This window comes from Engraulis encrasicolus, chromosome 20 (assembly GCF_034702125.1).
Source record: "Engraulis encrasicolus isolate BLACKSEA-1 chromosome 20, IST_EnEncr_1.0, whole genome shotgun sequence".
Taxonomy (NCBI): Eukaryota; Metazoa; Chordata; class Actinopteri; order Clupeiformes; family Engraulidae; genus Engraulis; species Engraulis encrasicolus.
In genome coordinates this window covers 23510575-23529451 of record NC_085876.1, presented here as the reverse complement: position 1 = coordinate 23529451, position 18877 = coordinate 23510575, and the positions used below count along the sequence as shown (strand labels likewise).

The 18877-nt window shown below is 43.9% G+C and overlaps 1 protein-coding gene across 1 annotated transcript in view; it reads right to left on the bottom strand.

Moving 5' to 3' along the window:
* sh3bp5a (SH3-domain binding protein 5a (BTK-associated)) overlaps window positions 1-18169 on the bottom strand; it is a 30258-nt gene extending 12089 nt beyond the window's left edge. Inside the window, exons 1-3 of the mRNA XM_063185631.1 lie at window positions 17834-18169; window positions 15781-15843; window positions 12458-12586 (exon numbers count right to left, since the gene is read on the bottom strand). Of these exons, the coding sequence (XP_063041701.1) occupies window positions 12458-12586; window positions 15781-15843; window positions 17834-17914 (273 nt within the window). The 5' untranslated portion in view covers window positions 17915-18169. The remainder of the gene's footprint in view (window positions 1-12457; window positions 12587-15780; window positions 15844-17833) is intronic.
* Between the last annotated feature and the right edge of the window lie 708 nt (window positions 18170-18877).

Here is an 18877-nt window from a genome sequence, read left to right as displayed (position 1 = left end):
TGCAGGAAATGGTCAAAATCTAGTACGGCCCAAGTACAGTCACTTTTGCAGCTAAAAATGGCTATTTCTGGAAATTCAAAATGGCGGACCATGGAGAAGATCCCCCTTTTCATGTATGAAAAGTGCCATTTTTCCAGTCATAATGAATACTTAGAATTTGATGGTGGTGGTAAGAATTAATGAAAAAGGTAACATTAGTGAAGGGGTAGCATGAATTCTGGAAATAAACAACTAAATATCTTGCACAGTGTACTTTTAAAGGGACACTGTTCAGGAAATGGTCAAAAAAGGCACTGCAACTATGCTGCTTATTGAAATTGGGCTGCCTATTGCCAAATGTGATCTTTACATGAAAGTTTACTAAGTATTAAACAAATATTTTCTATTATGGTCCAAGTACAGTCATTTTTGCAGCTAAAAATGGCTATTTTTGGAAATTCAAAATGGGGGACCATGGAGAAGATCCCCCTTTTCATGTATGAAAAGTGCAATTTTTCCAGTCATAAGGAATACTTGATGCTGGTGGTAAGTATTCATGAAAAGGTAACATTAGTGAATGGGTAGCATGAATTCTGGAAATAAACAACAAAAAATCTCACACAGTGTCCCTTTAAGGCTCTGCCAGATATGAAATACATGTATAAAATACACTTCTGTGCAAAAAGTCTGTAACACTGCTACACAGTGCCTGACTGCTTGGGGCCACAGGAGTACACAGGATGCTCAGTATTTTTTCCAAATTAACATCGCAGTCTTTTTCCAAAGCAATGTGGGTCTCACTTGGATCTTGTTTATATGTGCTGTGTACGCCTATGCATGTTATATGTTCATATTATATACTTGCATGCCTGTGCCTTTGGTTGAGGTTCACTGTGTAAGTGTTTACTTTTGTTGCTACCTTGACAAGAAACACCTACCACCTCGACTGTAGGTCCCCAGGATAGGAAAGATCAATATTTTGTATTGCCAATGTAATTTCTAAAGGTGGTTTATAAAATCAAGGTAGAAGCAATTTATTTTTGAGGCCTTCATATCATATTTCTTACGCAACCGCACAACACAGCCTTTACAATGATGACAGTCAGTCAGTCACATGACCCTGATACCCGCTAACCCCAGACACTAAACTTGACCAACAACTCGTCTGTGGGAAACCCTGTATAGCACTAAGGTGTGAAGGTCTTGTGTTGGCTCCGGGGGGGGGGGAGGCCCCATTGGCGGAGGTGCTGCCATGTTATATAATCCCCCTGGCCCTCTCCCATTGCTCATAGCAGCCATGCCAGCAGCCTGAGCCAGGGTCAGCATGCCCCTCCTGAACTACTTATAGCTGACCCATGTTTTTGACTGGAGGATCTGAGGGGGCCGACTCGACTGACTGACTGACCGAATGTTACTTCAGGAAGCGTTTTGAGTTTCAGGTAGCTCTCTTAACAGTACCTGCTGCCATGTGCTTTGGCTCGATCACTGTTTTGGGATGGAGTTAGTGGGGTTTTTTTTGTTGGTTTGTTTAATAAAAAGGGCGACTTTCATCTATCTAAAAACTACCTTGATGTGGTTCTTCTGTCAATACTTTGGTTAATTCACAGACATTTTCACACTGTGTTCCATTGCTCCAACAAACACACACATTCCAATGCTCATACACACATTTCGCTCTCTTGCTTTCTCTCTCTCTCTCTAAAATGTTATGTTGGCATGTGAGGCCCCACCTCCGAGGTCAAGAAGTCAAAATGATGGCGTGCCCTCAATGGTAAACTAAAGCCCAACCCCCGCCCTCCTTTAGCGATAAGCGAGCCTTCAGAAATGGGGGAGTAGTGCCAGTGTAAACAAGCACAACCTGCCTGTTGAAAACCGTTAATGCTTAAGGCCAGGCAGCCATGTTTAACCTGCTCAAACAGCCCCTTAACAGAGTAGAGGCAAAGGAAGAAAAACACTCTGGGAAAGACTGATTTGGATCTCGTTGATGTTACAGCATGTTTTGAGCAGGATAGAAGTAGAACCCAACCTGGGACACTCCCATTGTCATTGTGACACAGCACTCCATATGCAGCTGCATACAATGCTGACTATACACCACAAAATTGCATTCCTGCCTCATCTGTGCAAGGGGACAGCCCTAAATAATGCCCCAAGGGAGGAATACGGCAGGACAGTACCATGCTGAGGGTACCTCCTAAATGGAGGAGGATGGGGGGAAAGCTTAGGGGTTAATTACTTCCCCCATCAACCAGACGGGTCGAAAATCGAACTGAAAACCTTTGGCCTACAAGTCTGACACCCTAACCGCGTACCCATGACTGTCCATCAGAAGAAATAAGACCAGGTGCCCCCCAGCACTTTACATGCTCTGACGGAAACACTGAAGACCATATTTCCATATGACATTTCCACGTATGCTGACCATATTTCCTGCATATGTTTCTGTTTTATTGGAGCATAAATTCTTGTTGTACTGTATTGTGGTTGTCAAATATATATTTTTTTTTTTACAGATACTGCTCTCCATAGCTGCAGTCTTCAGTCTACCAAGATATCGCCCAACTCTGACTGTGGCACCCTCCTCCTCCTGCTGCTCCTTCTCAGTCTTACTTGCCATCAGCGCTGACCTATATTCCACATGCCCTCACGGATTTAGTTCAAGCTGACGGCAGATATATATTTGATGAGGGGAGCAGTTGCTTTCTCTGCTGTGCTGTGCTGAGTCAATGCACAGCTCTCCTCATAGCATTATCAAGTAAAAAGGCTTTAGCTTTGGGAAACGGGGAGATGAGAGGGGGGAGGGGTAGGGGTAAAGAGAAAGAGAAGGGGAAGGGGGAGGAGAGGCAAACAAACATCCTAACTCCGTCCCTGACCTACTAAAAACTCCCTGCCGCATACGGTACTTCCTCCGTGGCATTCGAGGTAGGCAACCCCAGTTCAGCAACCCCCTGTCAGCACATGGGAAAGAGGAAGCAGGCTGGAGACTCCGGGTGCAAATCGATGTCGTTCCTCTCCTCGTTTCCTCTTGCCTCGGTGTCACCCATCCTGCCAAGGGCTTATTTTTGAAAGGCTTTTCCTCGATTAAATGCCCTAATTGCAAACGGGAGAATGACATCTGAATTATGCTTTTGTGAGATAGTAAATTTTAAAAACATATTGCGATGCCATTCACAGTGTCGAGGCTTGTGTCATAAGACAGAAGGTTGGAGGAAACGACGGTAGGAACGTCATTGACTTGAACTCTCTCGCTATGACGACGAGCTCTTCAAAAGCAGGATGTGTCACAAGGAGAAGGGAAAGAACAGTTTGTACAGTGCCTCTGCTTCTGCTCAGGCATTCACAGACAGCGACAATGATTTCAGAGAGAATCGAGAGAGCTGGAAACAAATATTAATGTTACACCCTTCCCTTGTTTCCCCGGCCTTTCCACATCTGTCACAGGTATGATCTGTTTGTTACTTTGTTTTCATGAGGACATGACCTCGGCCCAAGTTGCAATTCATTCTGAACGTCACAAGGAAACATGAACGGAAGAGAATTACACAGTTGAATTGGAGTATCAAACAGTTCACACTCTGACAAAGTGTAAGTTTCCACATCTCTGTAGTTCCGGCGAACCTCCTTTGTCTACTTGAATGAACTCCTGTACCGTACGTTACGATCTGCAACGCATCAGTCAAGTCAAGTCAAGTCATCTTTTATTATCACTTTCTTCATATGCAAAAGTCATACAAGGAAAATGAAATAAGGTTTTCTCTCTATACCATGCCAGGACACAGACATATACAAGACTGACAGATCACAATGAACAGGAGCATGGAGGTTACACTGTTGTTTAATATTCTGAAAAAGAGAATCACTGAGGCATTTACAGCCTGGTTTGGTTTGTTTCAAGATAATGATCTGTGGTATATATTTCCATTCCAACCACCACACATACTTACGAATATATTTTAAACCCCTTTTTGGTTCTGCTTCTGCACGCTCATGGCCACTAATGCAAACAAGCACACGCTTTGAATAGCGGTGGTCAGAGAAGGCAAACCTGAGGGGACCGTCTGGGACACAGAGACAGCAGCATGTTTAATTCATTGAGATAGAACAAATCAGCCCCGTATCATATCATAACCGCCTCTTTCAACCGGCTCCAAGAGTCACAGACCAGTCTCATGTGATGCACATCATCAAAGCTTATTCACACTGAGAGACAAGGGCCATAGTCAGTTTATGGGCCAATGACAACACTGTATACAAAATAGCCAGAATGGAGGGGGCCAATGAAAACCCTGCAACTTGAGCAATCACATTCCAAGACCCACTCCAAAAAAGAGTGAGTGGGAGAGAGAAAGACAAAGAGACCTATCTTCCATCCACACAGCCAAATAAGTGGAGTCTAATTTGAGGGCAGAGTGCTATTCACTGGGCTCGCTGGCGAGAGCCAATTGAGTGGAGATGAGCAGAGCCGTGTGCTGTTCATTATGGAGCCTGCGGAGTTGGCACATCACAGCAAAAGAGCAGTGTCTGATTACCATGGCCAACTCATTTGCAACTCACAAGCCATCTATATATATATCCATCTATATATCCATCTATATATCCATCTATACATCCATCTATACATCCATCCATCTAGATATCCATCTATACATCCATCCATCCATCCATCCATCCATCCATCCATTCATATATCCATCTATATATCCATCCATCCATATATCCATCCATCCATCCATCCATCCATCCATCCATCCATCCATCCATATATCCATCCATCCATCCATCCATATATCCATCCATCCATCCATATATCCATCCATCCATCCATATATCCATCCATCCATCCATCCATATATCCATCCATCCATCCATCTATATATCCATCCATCCATCCATCTATATATCCATCCATCCATCCATCCATCCATCCATCCATCCATCCATCCATCCATCCATATATCCATCCATCCATCCATCCATCCATATATCCATCCATCCATCCATCCATCCATCCATATATCCATCCATCCATCCATCCATATATCCATCCATCCATCCATCCATATATCCATCCATCCATCCATATATCCATCCATATATCCATCCATCCATCCATCCATCCATCCATCCATCCATCCATCCATCCATATATCCATCCATCCATATATCCATCCATATATCCATCTATCCATCCATATATCCATCCATATATCCATCCATATATCCATCCATATATCTATCTACCTATCTACCTACCTATCTATCTATCTATCTATCTATCTATCTATCTATCTATCTATCTATCTATCTATCTATCTATCTGTCCATACATCCATACATCCATACATCCATACATCCACCTATCTATCTTGATTAAGCCCAGAATTTCTTATAATCCTCATGGCAGTTAGACTGGAAGTGGAGATGGATGGGGTTGGACTAGTTCTGCTGGCTGTGGATCTAATGTATACTATTAACTAATTTACTATTAACTAACTTACTGACTAACTTTTTATACGCAAGTGCTTCTGGCTGTGGAACCATCTAGGTATGTATAGGAAGTTGGACTATAGTCTCTCCTGGCTGTGATAATGCCTATCTACCTTGACTTGACTAGTTCTCCTGGCTGTGATAGGGCCTATCTACCTGGACTTGTCGACTAGTTCTCCTGGCTGTGATAGTGCCTATCTATCTGGACTTGTCGACTAGTTCTCCTGGCTGTGATAGTGCCTATCTATCTGGACTTGACTAGTTCTCCTGGCTGTGATAGTGCCTATCTATCTGGACTTGACTAGTTCTCCTGGCTGTGATAGTGCCTATCTATCTGGACTTGACTAGTTCTCCTGGCTGTGATAGTGCCTATCTATCTGGACTTGACTAGTTCTCCTGGCTGTGATAGTGCCTATCTATCTGGACTTGACTAGTTCTCCTGGCTGTGATGCTGCCTATCTACCTGGACTTGACTAGTTCTCCTGGCTGTGACACTACCTATCTATCTGGACTTGACTTGCTCTCCTGGCTGTGATAGTGGAGCGCCTCAGTCGGCATGATAAATAGAGGTCAAGTCCGTCATTTCCCTGCCCTGGTAAAGGCAACACAGCCTCAGATTACCCCACCGTAGCAGAGGCCAGTGTATAAGCTGTCCACACACACGTGCGCACACAAACAAACACACACACACACACACACACACACACACACACACACACACACACACACACACACACACACACACACACACACACACACACACACACACACACACACACACACACACACACACACACACACACACACACACACACACACACACACACACACACACAGAGTGAAAGGACAGGCATGGAAGGACAAGTAAGCCCCTGCCTGGCTCGTGCTGTTGAGTTGATCCTATGATATCTCCCATGAGCCTGTGTGTCCGTGAGGGACAGGGGATCTGGGGATAGTGGGGGAGGGGTGGGTTGACAGGTCTGCACGTGCCTGCCTGCCACCACCAACACTACCAGCATCAGCACATCATCACAGCCATCCGTCTCCATCTGCCACAAAAAGTAGGGCAACCGGCGCAATAGTGAAGAATCCACTGCGGCCCAGCCCTGGCTCAACCGGCTGGGCACTAAACTGCTACACTGGCGACCCGGGTTCAAAAAAATTGCCATTTGCCAAACCTTCTCCGTCTCTCTCTCCCCCCACTCTTTTCCTGTCCCTCTGTAACTATCCTGTCACAATAAAAGGCATAAAAGCCACTCCAATGTATTCTTCCACCAATCCAATCCCCCAACTGGCTACCAGATTAACATTTTGAAATAGCTGAAATGTAATAGTTATTTTACGGTTGTATAAAAACGTACTGAGGAGTTGACTTGATCGTATTACTCTCCCTTGCCTTCTGCCAAACACCTATTCATATCAATCTAGCTATGTTTGGAGAGTGCCCAGTCAGCAGTAAATCTTTCTTACTACCCTGATGAGAGTTACAGGCTAAACCAGGAAATGTGGATCAGCTGAGATCAGACCTATCAATCACTACACAGCCCATCACCCCCACCCACAGCTCCTATTGGTCAAGAGGTGGGAGGTGGGGTCGGGGCCCCCCCATGATCACTCATCTCTCTATCTTACTCCATCTCCCTCTCGGTTCCTCTTTCTTTCGCTCTCCCACACGTGCAGCAAAGTTTATTAAGAGGTAATGAGTTAACTTGAGAGGACTTGAGGCAAGTCTGCTGCTGCCCTCAGAGTGTGTTGATTAACCTTAAAACACACACACACACAAAATCATACAGCGATGGCGCTACTGCATTTCAGTTCAAATTACGTTTTTTTAAACATCTCTGGCTGGTCCATGCAAACCGTGATGCTGCAGAATCCCTTCTCTTTAGTCTCGCCAAACTATCTACAACATTTGCAGTAAATCAGCATTTTTTTTAGCATTTCCAACATCTTGATGGGGCGATTTTGGGGAAATGGCACACCAGTTCAGGTAGCTGGTAAGTGAAGGAATGGGTGGTAGCATTATCTAGTACCATGCGAGATAGAGGCATTTCATGAACGTGAGCTAGACATGCCTTTTGCAGCTCCCTCTGAGAAAGAAGTTGACAGCGCCAGTTAGTTAGCCAGACCAAATTCCGAAAAAGAACGCTGCAGTCCCGATATCCAGGCTAGCTGAGGCCCACAGCAGTTTGACTACTACGTAGTTCACCTGAGGAGATCTGCAGGTGTGCAGGCAGTCCAAGAGCCATGCATGGCCCGGTTTACATCAGTGGTTCTTTATCTTTTTTTTCTTAAAACACCCTTCCCTGTGACCAAGACAAGCCATACACGACCACCTCAAACTTCTATACATGCATACGCACTAAAACAATATTCAAGTGATTAATTACAATGATTCTGGCTTGAGACACGAATCATTATCTTGATGACTTAAAAATGGAACTAAAATATGTTTTAATTTGCTTTTGATTTGGCCAAATTATAATGTTTGCAGGCAGAATTCTGGTCACAACCTCAAAACAAACAAATCTCTGTGCACTACCCCTTGCCATCTCTGGCGCACCCCCAGGTTAAGAACCACTTATTTACATCACACTCAGCTGACACAGGGCTCAGGAGCACTTGCTGTAAGCCATGGATGCAAGTGTAAGGAGGGATCTTAAAGCAACCCTATGATCCCAAGACTAACTAGTCGTTAGCCATTAGGTCACTGCAGTGCAGCACAATGCATGGCAGCAGAGGCGCATCTTGGGGCACCCAAGCCACCAGATGGTGAAAAACAGCACAACTTTAAACTATAACAGTGGTGATTTGTTTCAAATGTTCATTCCTTTGGTTTTTTGCTTGGGGCCCTCAGTAACACTGGAATAGCCTATGCATGGCAGTAAGATTAATCAATCACATTAGAGGCACAAATTCATCACATATTATGTTAAATAGAAGCTGACGTGCTTGCAATGAGGAGCATTTCACCCATGAAACGGCTTCTGATGAAAGTGCATTTTATGTGTGTGTGTGTGTGTGTGTCTGTGTGTGTGTGTGTGTGTGTGTGTGTGTGTGTGTGTGTGTGTGTGTGTGTGTGTGTGTGTGTGTGTGTGTGTTAATCCCCTCCTCCCTCCCCCACATGAGTACCCCCATCCACCTCCATCAGGTGTGATGATGGCAATTTGCCCAAACGCAGCAGCACGCTTTCCTCTCAGGTCTAAATATAGCCCCGTGTTAAAGTGACAGTCAGCGCCCATGGCTGTCTCCAAACCAAAGCTGATCTAGAAGCAGTGTGAAAGACGTAGAGCATCCAATAAGCCACTCGGTGCTGTACAAAGAGACACAACATGCCACACATGCGCACACACACACACAGCATTGCACTTAAGTCACACAGTGCAACAGAGCACGCACGCACGCACCTGACTGCTAAATGAAAACTGGCTGCACACACACAGTGTTGCACAGACCAACATACATACGTACATGCAAAGCTGCACAGATACAAGACAAATACAAAAAACTGCACTGACAAACAGCACAGCACACACACACACACACACACACACACACACACACACACACACACACACACACACACACACACACACACACACACACACAATTGCACACAAAAACACAAATGTGCAGACACACACAGTACATGAAATCAGGAATATGTGTAATGTCACAAGATGCTAGATGTACTATAAGGGGGTCAAAGACGTCTTTGTCATTCAGTGTTACGGACACCTTCTGCCGACTGTAACTGCAAAAAAAACATGATTTTTAAATTGTTTCAAGTGAATGGATGACAGTCGAGGCTTTCATGAATTCCCTGTAACAATAAATAAATAAAAAGAGTTATGTTTTTTACAGTTACAGTCAGCAGAAGGCATCCGTTACACTGAATGACAATGCCATTTTGCACGTCTTTGACCCAAGGGCAATACACCCTGTAGAATTAATGCATACACACATTAACTGGTGCCAAATGATCTACTGGCAAAGCAAGGGTGACTGATGGCTGGGGTGGAGAGGATTAATGACCAGCACAAGTCGACTGATGGTCAAGGGGCAGTTATGGGAAAAGATCCCATAGAGGCCCAGTGTGTGGGGCATGTAGCCTAGGGTGGCTGGTTTGTTACTCCACACCACCACATGGTCGAGCCAACCAGCCCTCTCCCCCATGCTCCTGCATGACTGCTCTCTTGAAGCATATGTTGGGCTTCCCCCTGGCCACTGTTGAGGCATAAATGCAATTTCACTGTTTCACTGTGCACATTGTGTGCTGGGGTGTGTTGTATGTCACATGGACAAGGGGACTTTCCTAGGTCTCTTTTCAATTTCATAGTTCCTCACAATGCACCGTCACTCACAGACCTAGTGGGTGGAAACATTTCACTCGTTTTCATAAGAAAAAAAGCTGGAAAGCACCAGAAAGTCAAGCAGTAATGCTGATTTTTTTTCACCTTTTCTCACAATACACACACAGGTACTAAGGGTCACAAGCCTAGTAGTACACCCACTTCTGACAGAGAAAATCACAGATGGCAACAAACAAACGCATGCACCCACGCACGCACACGCACACGCACGCGCACGCGCACGCGCACACGCACGCGCACACACACACGTGTGACCAAACTGAGAGTGAGAAGGGAAGAGAGAAAATAACTTTCAACCAGTCATTACTTTCTTGTTACTTGTTCAAAATACCTTTCCTGTAAAAGCTACTAAAGCAGTCTTTGGTCTTGTGAAGTCGTTTTAAAAGGGGAACACCCTCACGAGAGAAAAAGCCAGGCTCCCAGAGGAGTGACTAACTACGGGAGTGAACTCTTCAAAACAAATTAACATAGCATAGCACAGCGTCCACGCTGTGGAGTTATCCATAATTTAGCAATGGCGGTCGCGCGGAGCCTAAGTTGTCTGTGGTTTGGGGCGGGGCTGTGTCTTTGGATTTCATGAGAGGAAAAACTGAAGCATTTGAAGTGTGGAGGAGGAACTCCATCTTGAAAACAACTGCTTCGAAATTTCTAGAGAATCCAGTGCAAAAAGCAGTGTTGTTGTTTTTGGACATGAGTCCTGTTTTATTCATGGTACATGAATGGGTTTTTTTGGCTTGAAAGATTCAGCCCAGAAATAAACAGTAACTACTTTGTCAGCCAAGTGACTATTTTTTTACCTCAAAAAAGGCCAGGAATTGGATTTTACATTTCTTCCAACAGAGAACATTTTAAGGACTCAGGAACATTGCACACCATCAAAATAACCATTATTGTTTCTTGAACTGAAAATGACACTGCACTCTGAAGTCACGCATACTGTACGGCTGCTATAAAACAACAACATAATATCAAGTCTCGTGAGGATATTGTGAAACATTGTGAAAGTATGAAAATTGCATCCGTCAATTTCCACACAGTGCTCCTCTGACTCAGTCTCGCTGTGTTGACTTAAACTGTTTGGCCAAAGTGTAACAGATGCCAACTACCGGAGTTTGGCGGTAGAACAGAATGTCAGATTCAAACTTGCAAACTTCTCCAGCAACACCCAGGGCATAGATTTGTAGCATAGATGGGTGCGTGCACACAGACAGACACACACATGCACACCTATATGTGTTACGTAACTTTTTTTGTGAGAGATTTAACTGTCAGTGACTTTCAATACAGGGTGCCCATATATAAGACAACGCTCAGACACACAGACACAGACACACAGACACACAGACACACAGACACACAGACACACAGACACAGACACACAGACACAGACACACACACACAGACACACACGGCGGCTCCTTCCTCCCAAGTAGTAAATTCCAGCCACCTATCTCCAGTGTGATCTATCTCAGGAAGACCATGCCATTATGCAATGGGGAACCCACCCACCCCTCACTCCAGTCCTGCACGCATTCCAGGCAACACACTCAAGGTTTTCCTGGAGATGTACCGTCTTAGTTGTGCAATGTTTCTTATCCCCATAATGCACGTCATTGCACAGACAGAGACGAATCCATCTAGAGGCACAGCTTAAGGCCAACCAAAAGCCACTAAATTAAACTATTTGACATATTTTTGACAAGACATGTTGTCTTAGACTGCCTGATGAAGGTCTAAGGACCGAAAGCTTGCAAGTCAAGTAAAGCTTCTTTGCACAAAAAAAGACCTGAAGTGTGCGGATTGCCTCCTTGTTTGACAAGACATGTTACAATCTAATGGGTAGTGGTTTCTACAGAGGTAGGGCACAGCACATGAAGGTTAGCTGGGACATGTTGAGTCATGTTTGATGCCTTGATTGTATTTATGGGTAGTGCAATGTAATACAGTGTAATGCGATATAGGCCAGTATATAACTGCAACGTGTGTAATGTAAGGTTAGGTAAGGCAATGTCACCCTACATGTCTGGCTGTGTGCTGGGCCTCCCAGCTTGGTAATGCAGTGTAACATTATGTAGGTTAACATGAATATAATATATGCAATGTAAGGTCAAATCAATGCCTGTCTGGTCATGCGTCTCTAGCACATCATAACACGTCTGGCCTTCCAGTATAGTAATGCACTGTAACAGCGGACCTTTTTGACTCCCCAAAGTTGAAGATGGAGGGGGCAAAAACACCCCAATAATAATGAAAATGTTGATTGTTGTCTTTAAAACATTCTACAACAAACATTCTACACTTTGGACCCCCCAATGTTGATCTGCCGTTGGCACCTTTGTAATGTAATGTAGGCTTCAATGGCTGTAATGTAATGTAATGTATGCAATTCAGTGTTGTAGGCTAATATATTAACAGACAGGTTATATCAAAGATTCTCTATTCTAAACGTCTCTGGTTATATTACCCGGCTGGCCATGCGTCTGGCCTCCCAGTATAGTAATGCAAAGTAACAGTGTAATATAATGTAATGTAGCCTACAATGGCTGTAATGTGATGTATGCAATTCAGTGTTGTATAGGGTAATATAGTGTATTAACAGACAGGTTACAGTATATTACCTGTCTGGCCATGCGTCGGGCCTCCCAGTAAGGTTTGGACTCCTCCACAGCTTTGCCGATCTTCTTCACCTGCTCGTCAAGCTTCATGGTGGCCTCCACCAGCACCGCACGGAACTTCTGCCGTGAATCCTGCGGAGAATCAGGGAAGGACAAATGAGGGTCTTTAGCCACTCTTGAGATTCAACAACACAAGCCATGTTTATTTGTGCAGCACAGAGCTTCTCAAAGTGTGGCGAAAGCACCCTTGGGGGGCATCGAGAGGGGGGGGCACGGAGGCATCCAGACCACTGGTTATTGATTTGCTTCATGAAAACCGCAACAGATGATTATGAAATGCTGTAAGTGTTTAAGTTTGTTTTTTTCTTTAACACCCTTGTGGCATTATGGGAAACATACACGTCAGACATTTTCCTGGAAACTAATGGCAGCTGTGAGCCTCCCCCATCTCTTATACAGAACATATACTGCAGTCAACGTTTCTGCGTATAGCTTACACTCTTGGGGTGTGTAGGGACTACAATGTATAATGAAAGCCAGATTGTGCCGCTCAATTCAGTCTGTTTAGCTGTTTCTGCTACACTCCACATTCCTTCGTGCTCGATGATTCGCCCACCTCCCCCCCATACATCCACCTCAGCACAGCACATTCTGAGCAGCTTACCTCGCCGCACAAAAGACACAAGGTGCTCACACACGGTAGAGTCATGCCTCTTTGGAATCCTCGACCTGCTGTGTCAGCCGATTCCATTCAGCAGTGATTCGGCTATTAAGTAATCGAGCCACGGTGAACGGCAACAACACAGGCAGATTAATTAACTTGGAGAGGGAGAATGGAACCTCTATGTGGTGGTCCCTGCCACGCAGGTCGAGCTACTACTACACAGATAGCAAATTAGTTTGACCTCGTATGATTGGTTGAATGGAAGGTCGTAAATCTCCTGGGTTCTGTGTTACGGTGTGGAGTACACCGCTTTACATTGGCACCTGCCAATCAGCGAAAAGTTGGCAAAACTTGTTTGTGGCTGGTGATAATTTCAGCGTCACTAGCCACTATGGCAGGCAGGCCCTATCTTATAGTATAGAGGCATATGGACTTTAACTTCACTGGCCCTTCCCCTGCCCCTTATTATTATTATTATTATTATTATAATAGGATATGCCATAACAGAGTAGTTTATATTCTGTTGTTTACCCCTAGTGCACCTGCTGTTTGTTCAAGAAAATGGCTCAGCTGCTCAGTTTGTATTTGTCTGGTTTATTTTCATGTACGAAACTATAATAGAACTGATCTTCTTGCCTTCGTACTCAGTCTTCTGTGGATAGTTGTACAGCATCATGGTAAAAAAAAACAACAACAACTGATAACACCACTGGCTCATAGAAAGGTTAACTAGCGAAGTCCATTAGCCACAGTGGCCTGTGAGCAAAAAAGTGAGCCCTGGGAGCTCATGTGTAAAGACCTCTGTAGATTTCCTACTCAATCTTTACGCAAGTGAAAATCTGAAAAAGATACATTATGCATCAGTCCATGCATAACTGGTTTTCATGCTGAGTCATGTGGTATGTCCAATTTCACATGAAATGTAGTACACATGCACTTTTAGTACACATGCACTTCTCAGTCAGTATTAATACATCTGCTAACTTGTGTGAAAGGTGTATTAATGCTTAAGCAAGTTTTGTACATGAGGTCCCTGATATGTGTGCCGTCCGTGGCGCTCATTATGACACAATTACTAGGCATTGTGACAAGGGTGGGGTGGCCTACTATGTCCTTTCCCTTTCCCATGTGGGAGGGGGACAGACAATAACGCAGAGGGCTGATTTCTGCTTCCTGTGACCATTCCCCATCCTGTGTCGCAGCAATGGACGAGGACAGGAGGAGCCACATACTACAACAACTGAATACCACACAACCCCAACATGCACTCCTTACATAATATAAACAGACTTTTCATATCGGCGCATCTGAACACTTGATAACTCTGTAATGAACAAACAGGAAAATCCATTACACTGACTTTCCTTACTCTAGTCATCAGATGGGAGATGAACTGTTCACCTTGTACCCTGAAGAAGGCTCTGCGCCGCTACGCCTGGGTCTCTGCCCTCATGTTTTTAAATGAATAGCCATGTTTAAATAAAGGCTTTTTCATCATTTTTGCACAAGAAGAGTGCCTTGGCTTGGACTCCCTTTTTTATATTCACCTTGTACTTTTGCTTTTCAGTGTGTGCCCAGCGGTTTATACAGGGAAGTGGAATGCTACTAATGCTACTACCAACTATCTCTTTTCCAGGCTTACATCGATTCATATGACCTTTCAATGTTACCAATTCATATATGACCTTTCAATGTTACCAATTCATACATGACCTTTCAATGTTACAAATTCATATGACCTTTACTGTTACGAATTCATATGGCCTTTTACTGTTACCAGTGTGTCGCCCCCAATGTTTTGGGTCGCGCACACTACAAACAACACTACATGCATCAGGCATTGGCAAGGGGGCCAGTTTACGATGATTGCTCTTGTTGCGTGTTTGCTTTTCAGTGTGTGACTAGTGGTTTATGCTGGGAGAGTGAAGCGCTGCTAACCAGCAAGCTCCTTCCCAGATCCACACCAATACAGTCAACTCAATTCTTCTTCAGTCAATCAATCAAAATGTATTTGTATAACACAGTAGCCCAACTACTACTTACTGTTGTGTGTTTGCTTTTCATTGTGCCAAAAGTTTACACCGGAAACACTGTAGTGGTGTTAATAAGTAATACCTTTCTGATTTGTCTTTGCTATGTATGTGTATTGTGTGTATTAATGTGCAAGCTGCTTGATACTCACAGATCTAAAAAGGAACTCTACTCTACTCTACTCTACTCTACTCTACTCTACTCTACTCTACTCTACTCTACTCAGTGGTAGGCCTACTGTACTGAACGTATTTTAGTCATACAAGTAAAACGTGAGCAAAGAGAGTTATGTAAGCATAAATAGTGATATAATTTCCTGCAATGCAGGTAATAATGCATTGGCGGCATGCTGTGACATGATGTGATGTTGTAATGGGGTGGATAACAGTTCTATGATGTAGCCTATTTGCAACCGAGCAGCAATCCCACTACCTGCACAGTACAATTATTTGATTCATGTTTTCAGACTTTGATTTCCATTCTTGCCATGGCTAAAAGAGGGGTGCTGGGTATGCCTGAAAAGTCTGAGGAGAGGGGGAGGGTGATGTTGATCCTGCAGCACAGAAATTTGTGGAGAAACAATGACATTGCTCTGAAAGAATGCAAGGGGTATAACCCAGTGATGGCCTACCTCCAACTCAGTTTCCCATCTGTTGATGTTGTCTGTGGACTGGTTCAGTTTTTCTAATTCACCCTGGAGAGAGAGAGAGAGAGAGAGAGAGAGAGAGAGAGAGAGAGAGAGAGAGAGAGAGAGAGAGAGAGAGAGAGAGAGAGAGAGAGAGAGAGAGAGAGCACATGGGACATATTAGCTCAGCAATGAGGAGGTTGGTTGAAGATAAACAATAACAAACAACAAACTATTCCACTTAAACCTCGCTGTACATAAACCTCATTGAGGATGAACGTTCCACATTTTCAAAGACAGCAGCCAATAGCAAAACTATGAGAGAAAGCCTATCCTCTTGATCCCCTTTCACAAAGACTAAAATAATAAAAATAACTTTTTTGTTGAATACTGTGTCAATCAGTTCAGTCCTTTATTTATCACATGGCAAGCATTAACATTAGACCTACAGTGACAACAGCCTTTCCATCAATAAAATATTATAGGCTACTACACATCAACGTTAGTCTCTCTGTAGCTAAACCACATACAACCGTTGGGCTGCATTACCAGTGTTTGTCTGAATCCAAAAAGCCATCTGCATGCAAGCTAGGATGCCCTTATCGGTTTCCCCTCCTTGAGTTTTCGGTCCGTCACTTATCAAGAGAAACAGGCAAACCAAACCGCAACTGTGGCCTTCCTCAGGGCAATTTTTTTCCACCAACCACACAATTTCACCTAACGGTAACCTATGAATAGGGATCTTTTCCAACATCACAGGCTCTTCTAAGGACACTAGTTGATGGTTCACTCGAAAGAGTAGGTTAACCAACTGGAGCGGACTCGTGTCTTTTCAGCCATTGATGTGCGCAGCTATTCTGGACTTTACGGTCCCATTCACTTCAATTCATTTTTTTGGCGTTTTACATATTTCGGACCGTGCGGACGCCGCTGTACTCGTGCGAGGAAAACAACAATAGTCTCGGGTGCTAAACATGGTCATGGAACGGCTTGCTTAACCAGAATGGTGTGTGTTGTGTCATTTCGAAGATAATTAAAGAAAATCTTATTACAATGGGATTTCTCATAGGCATGGTTTTGCATGTCTCTTATCTCTTTTCATGTTGACTGAGCTATCACCGTTACAAGTTTACAAGGTGCACAGCGCACATATGTATGCATACAAAAAGGAAGAATACATTTCACAGTGTAATTCTGCAAATAATTCACTTCAAAGTTAAGTGTTATTACATAGGCACCATGGTCATCAATATGTGTGTAAGAACAAGTGAAAAAACAAATCGGTCAGTTTGTCAAAGAGGAGACGGTAGATATGCACCATAATACACAGTATTCATCGAAATATGCTCATGAGTTGTATGCTGAAGAAATACTGTACGCACAAATATCTATTTACTGAATTAGACTAATCATGGCCTATCAGAAGTGAGGTAACATACACGAGTGTAAAAATTGTCCTTTGATGGGCCTTGAACCCACAACCTGTGGAATGGTAGGCATGACTCCATCCACTAAGCTACCACAGTTTCAGTAGAATTTGTTTGACCAGAAAACTTCTTGTTGTGCACATTATCACAGCACTAAAAAATCATATAGGCTTACAATCATTTCTTCATCATACTTCAGACAATGAGGTAATGGTGCAGGGAAAATATATTTTGTATGCATACATATGTGCGCTGGGCACCTTGTAAACTTGTAACGGTGATCGCTCAGTCAACATGAAAAGAGATAAGAGACATGCAAAACCATGCCTATGAGAAATCCCATTGTAATAAGATTTTCTTTAATTATCTTCGAAATAACACAACACACACCATTCTGGTTAAGGAAGCCGTTCCATGACCATGTTTAGCACCCGAGACAATTGTTGTTTTCCTCGCACGAGTACAGCGGCGTCCGCACGGTCCGAAATATGTAAAACGCCAAAAAAATGAATTGAAGTGAATGGGACCGTAAAGTCCAGAATAGCTGCGCACATCAATGGCTGAAAAGACACGAGTCTGGAGCGGTTACATTTTATCCAGCATGTAAAACGATGAAGGAGAATGTAACCAACCTGAATTCGGGGATCCACTTCCTCCTCTTCTGGTGATTCCGAATCCTCATCAGATTTATTTCCCTTTTCTGAATTGTCCATTTTAAATGTCAATGTCTAAAGGACGTTGTGGACGGGAGAGAGAAAGACAAAGCGAATTCCTCTGCGAGCTCGCTATGCCGCGGACGCGGCTACTCTACCACGCCTTCGCTAAACACCAGGCAGTCCGATATAGCTTATATTCACTGTTTACAATAAAGTGCGTTGGAAAGTAAGAGACCGACAGACCATAAAAGTATCGACGTCCACACTCCAAGCAGAGCCGAAGGCGTGTGACAGTCAATATCACAGGCTTCTGTAGAGGTTAAAGCTCTGCCCGCCCCCCTGTGGTCCCTGCCAGTATAATAAGGCTGTGTGGAACCTGCATGTAGACTCCTTATTGCTGAATAGGACCAGTGTTCAACCAAACTGGTATTGTCTGTCTGACTCTGCACCGATCATGGGAAAGTGGGGGGTAGGTCAACGTTTCACATCCACAATGCCAAGTTAGGCTAATAGGTCCACAAGGACGAATTAGGCTTACTTTCATTAGTTGCTGATTGCCAGTGTCATCCCAGAATGGAGAAGCATGGGAACTGACCTCAAATGCTGGTGGGTGTTTCAATTAGGCCTGTGCTCGAGCAATCAAGTGTCCCAGGGAGCAAATGGTTTTAGATCCTATTTTGTTTGGGGACATCTAGCATAGAGGCAACATCAAGCCGGTGGGCTAAATAAGGTTGGAATATCCAGAAGGGTCAGCGGCACAGTGCCCAAGGCCAAGGGCACCAACCATTTCTAAACAGTGAGGGGGCACCACATGACACAAGCTTTACCAATATTTTTTGTAAGGCACCACCTGTGAGATAAATTTCCCAGGGACGTCACTGAATTTGGATTACAATATAGCATGATGGTGTTGTGCCTAAGCCCACGGCCACCCTGATCATGCTGGTTCATAGCAGTTCTAATTTACACTATCTTTAGCTATAAAGCTCTAATGTGGTATTGCATTTTTATTAGTAGTTT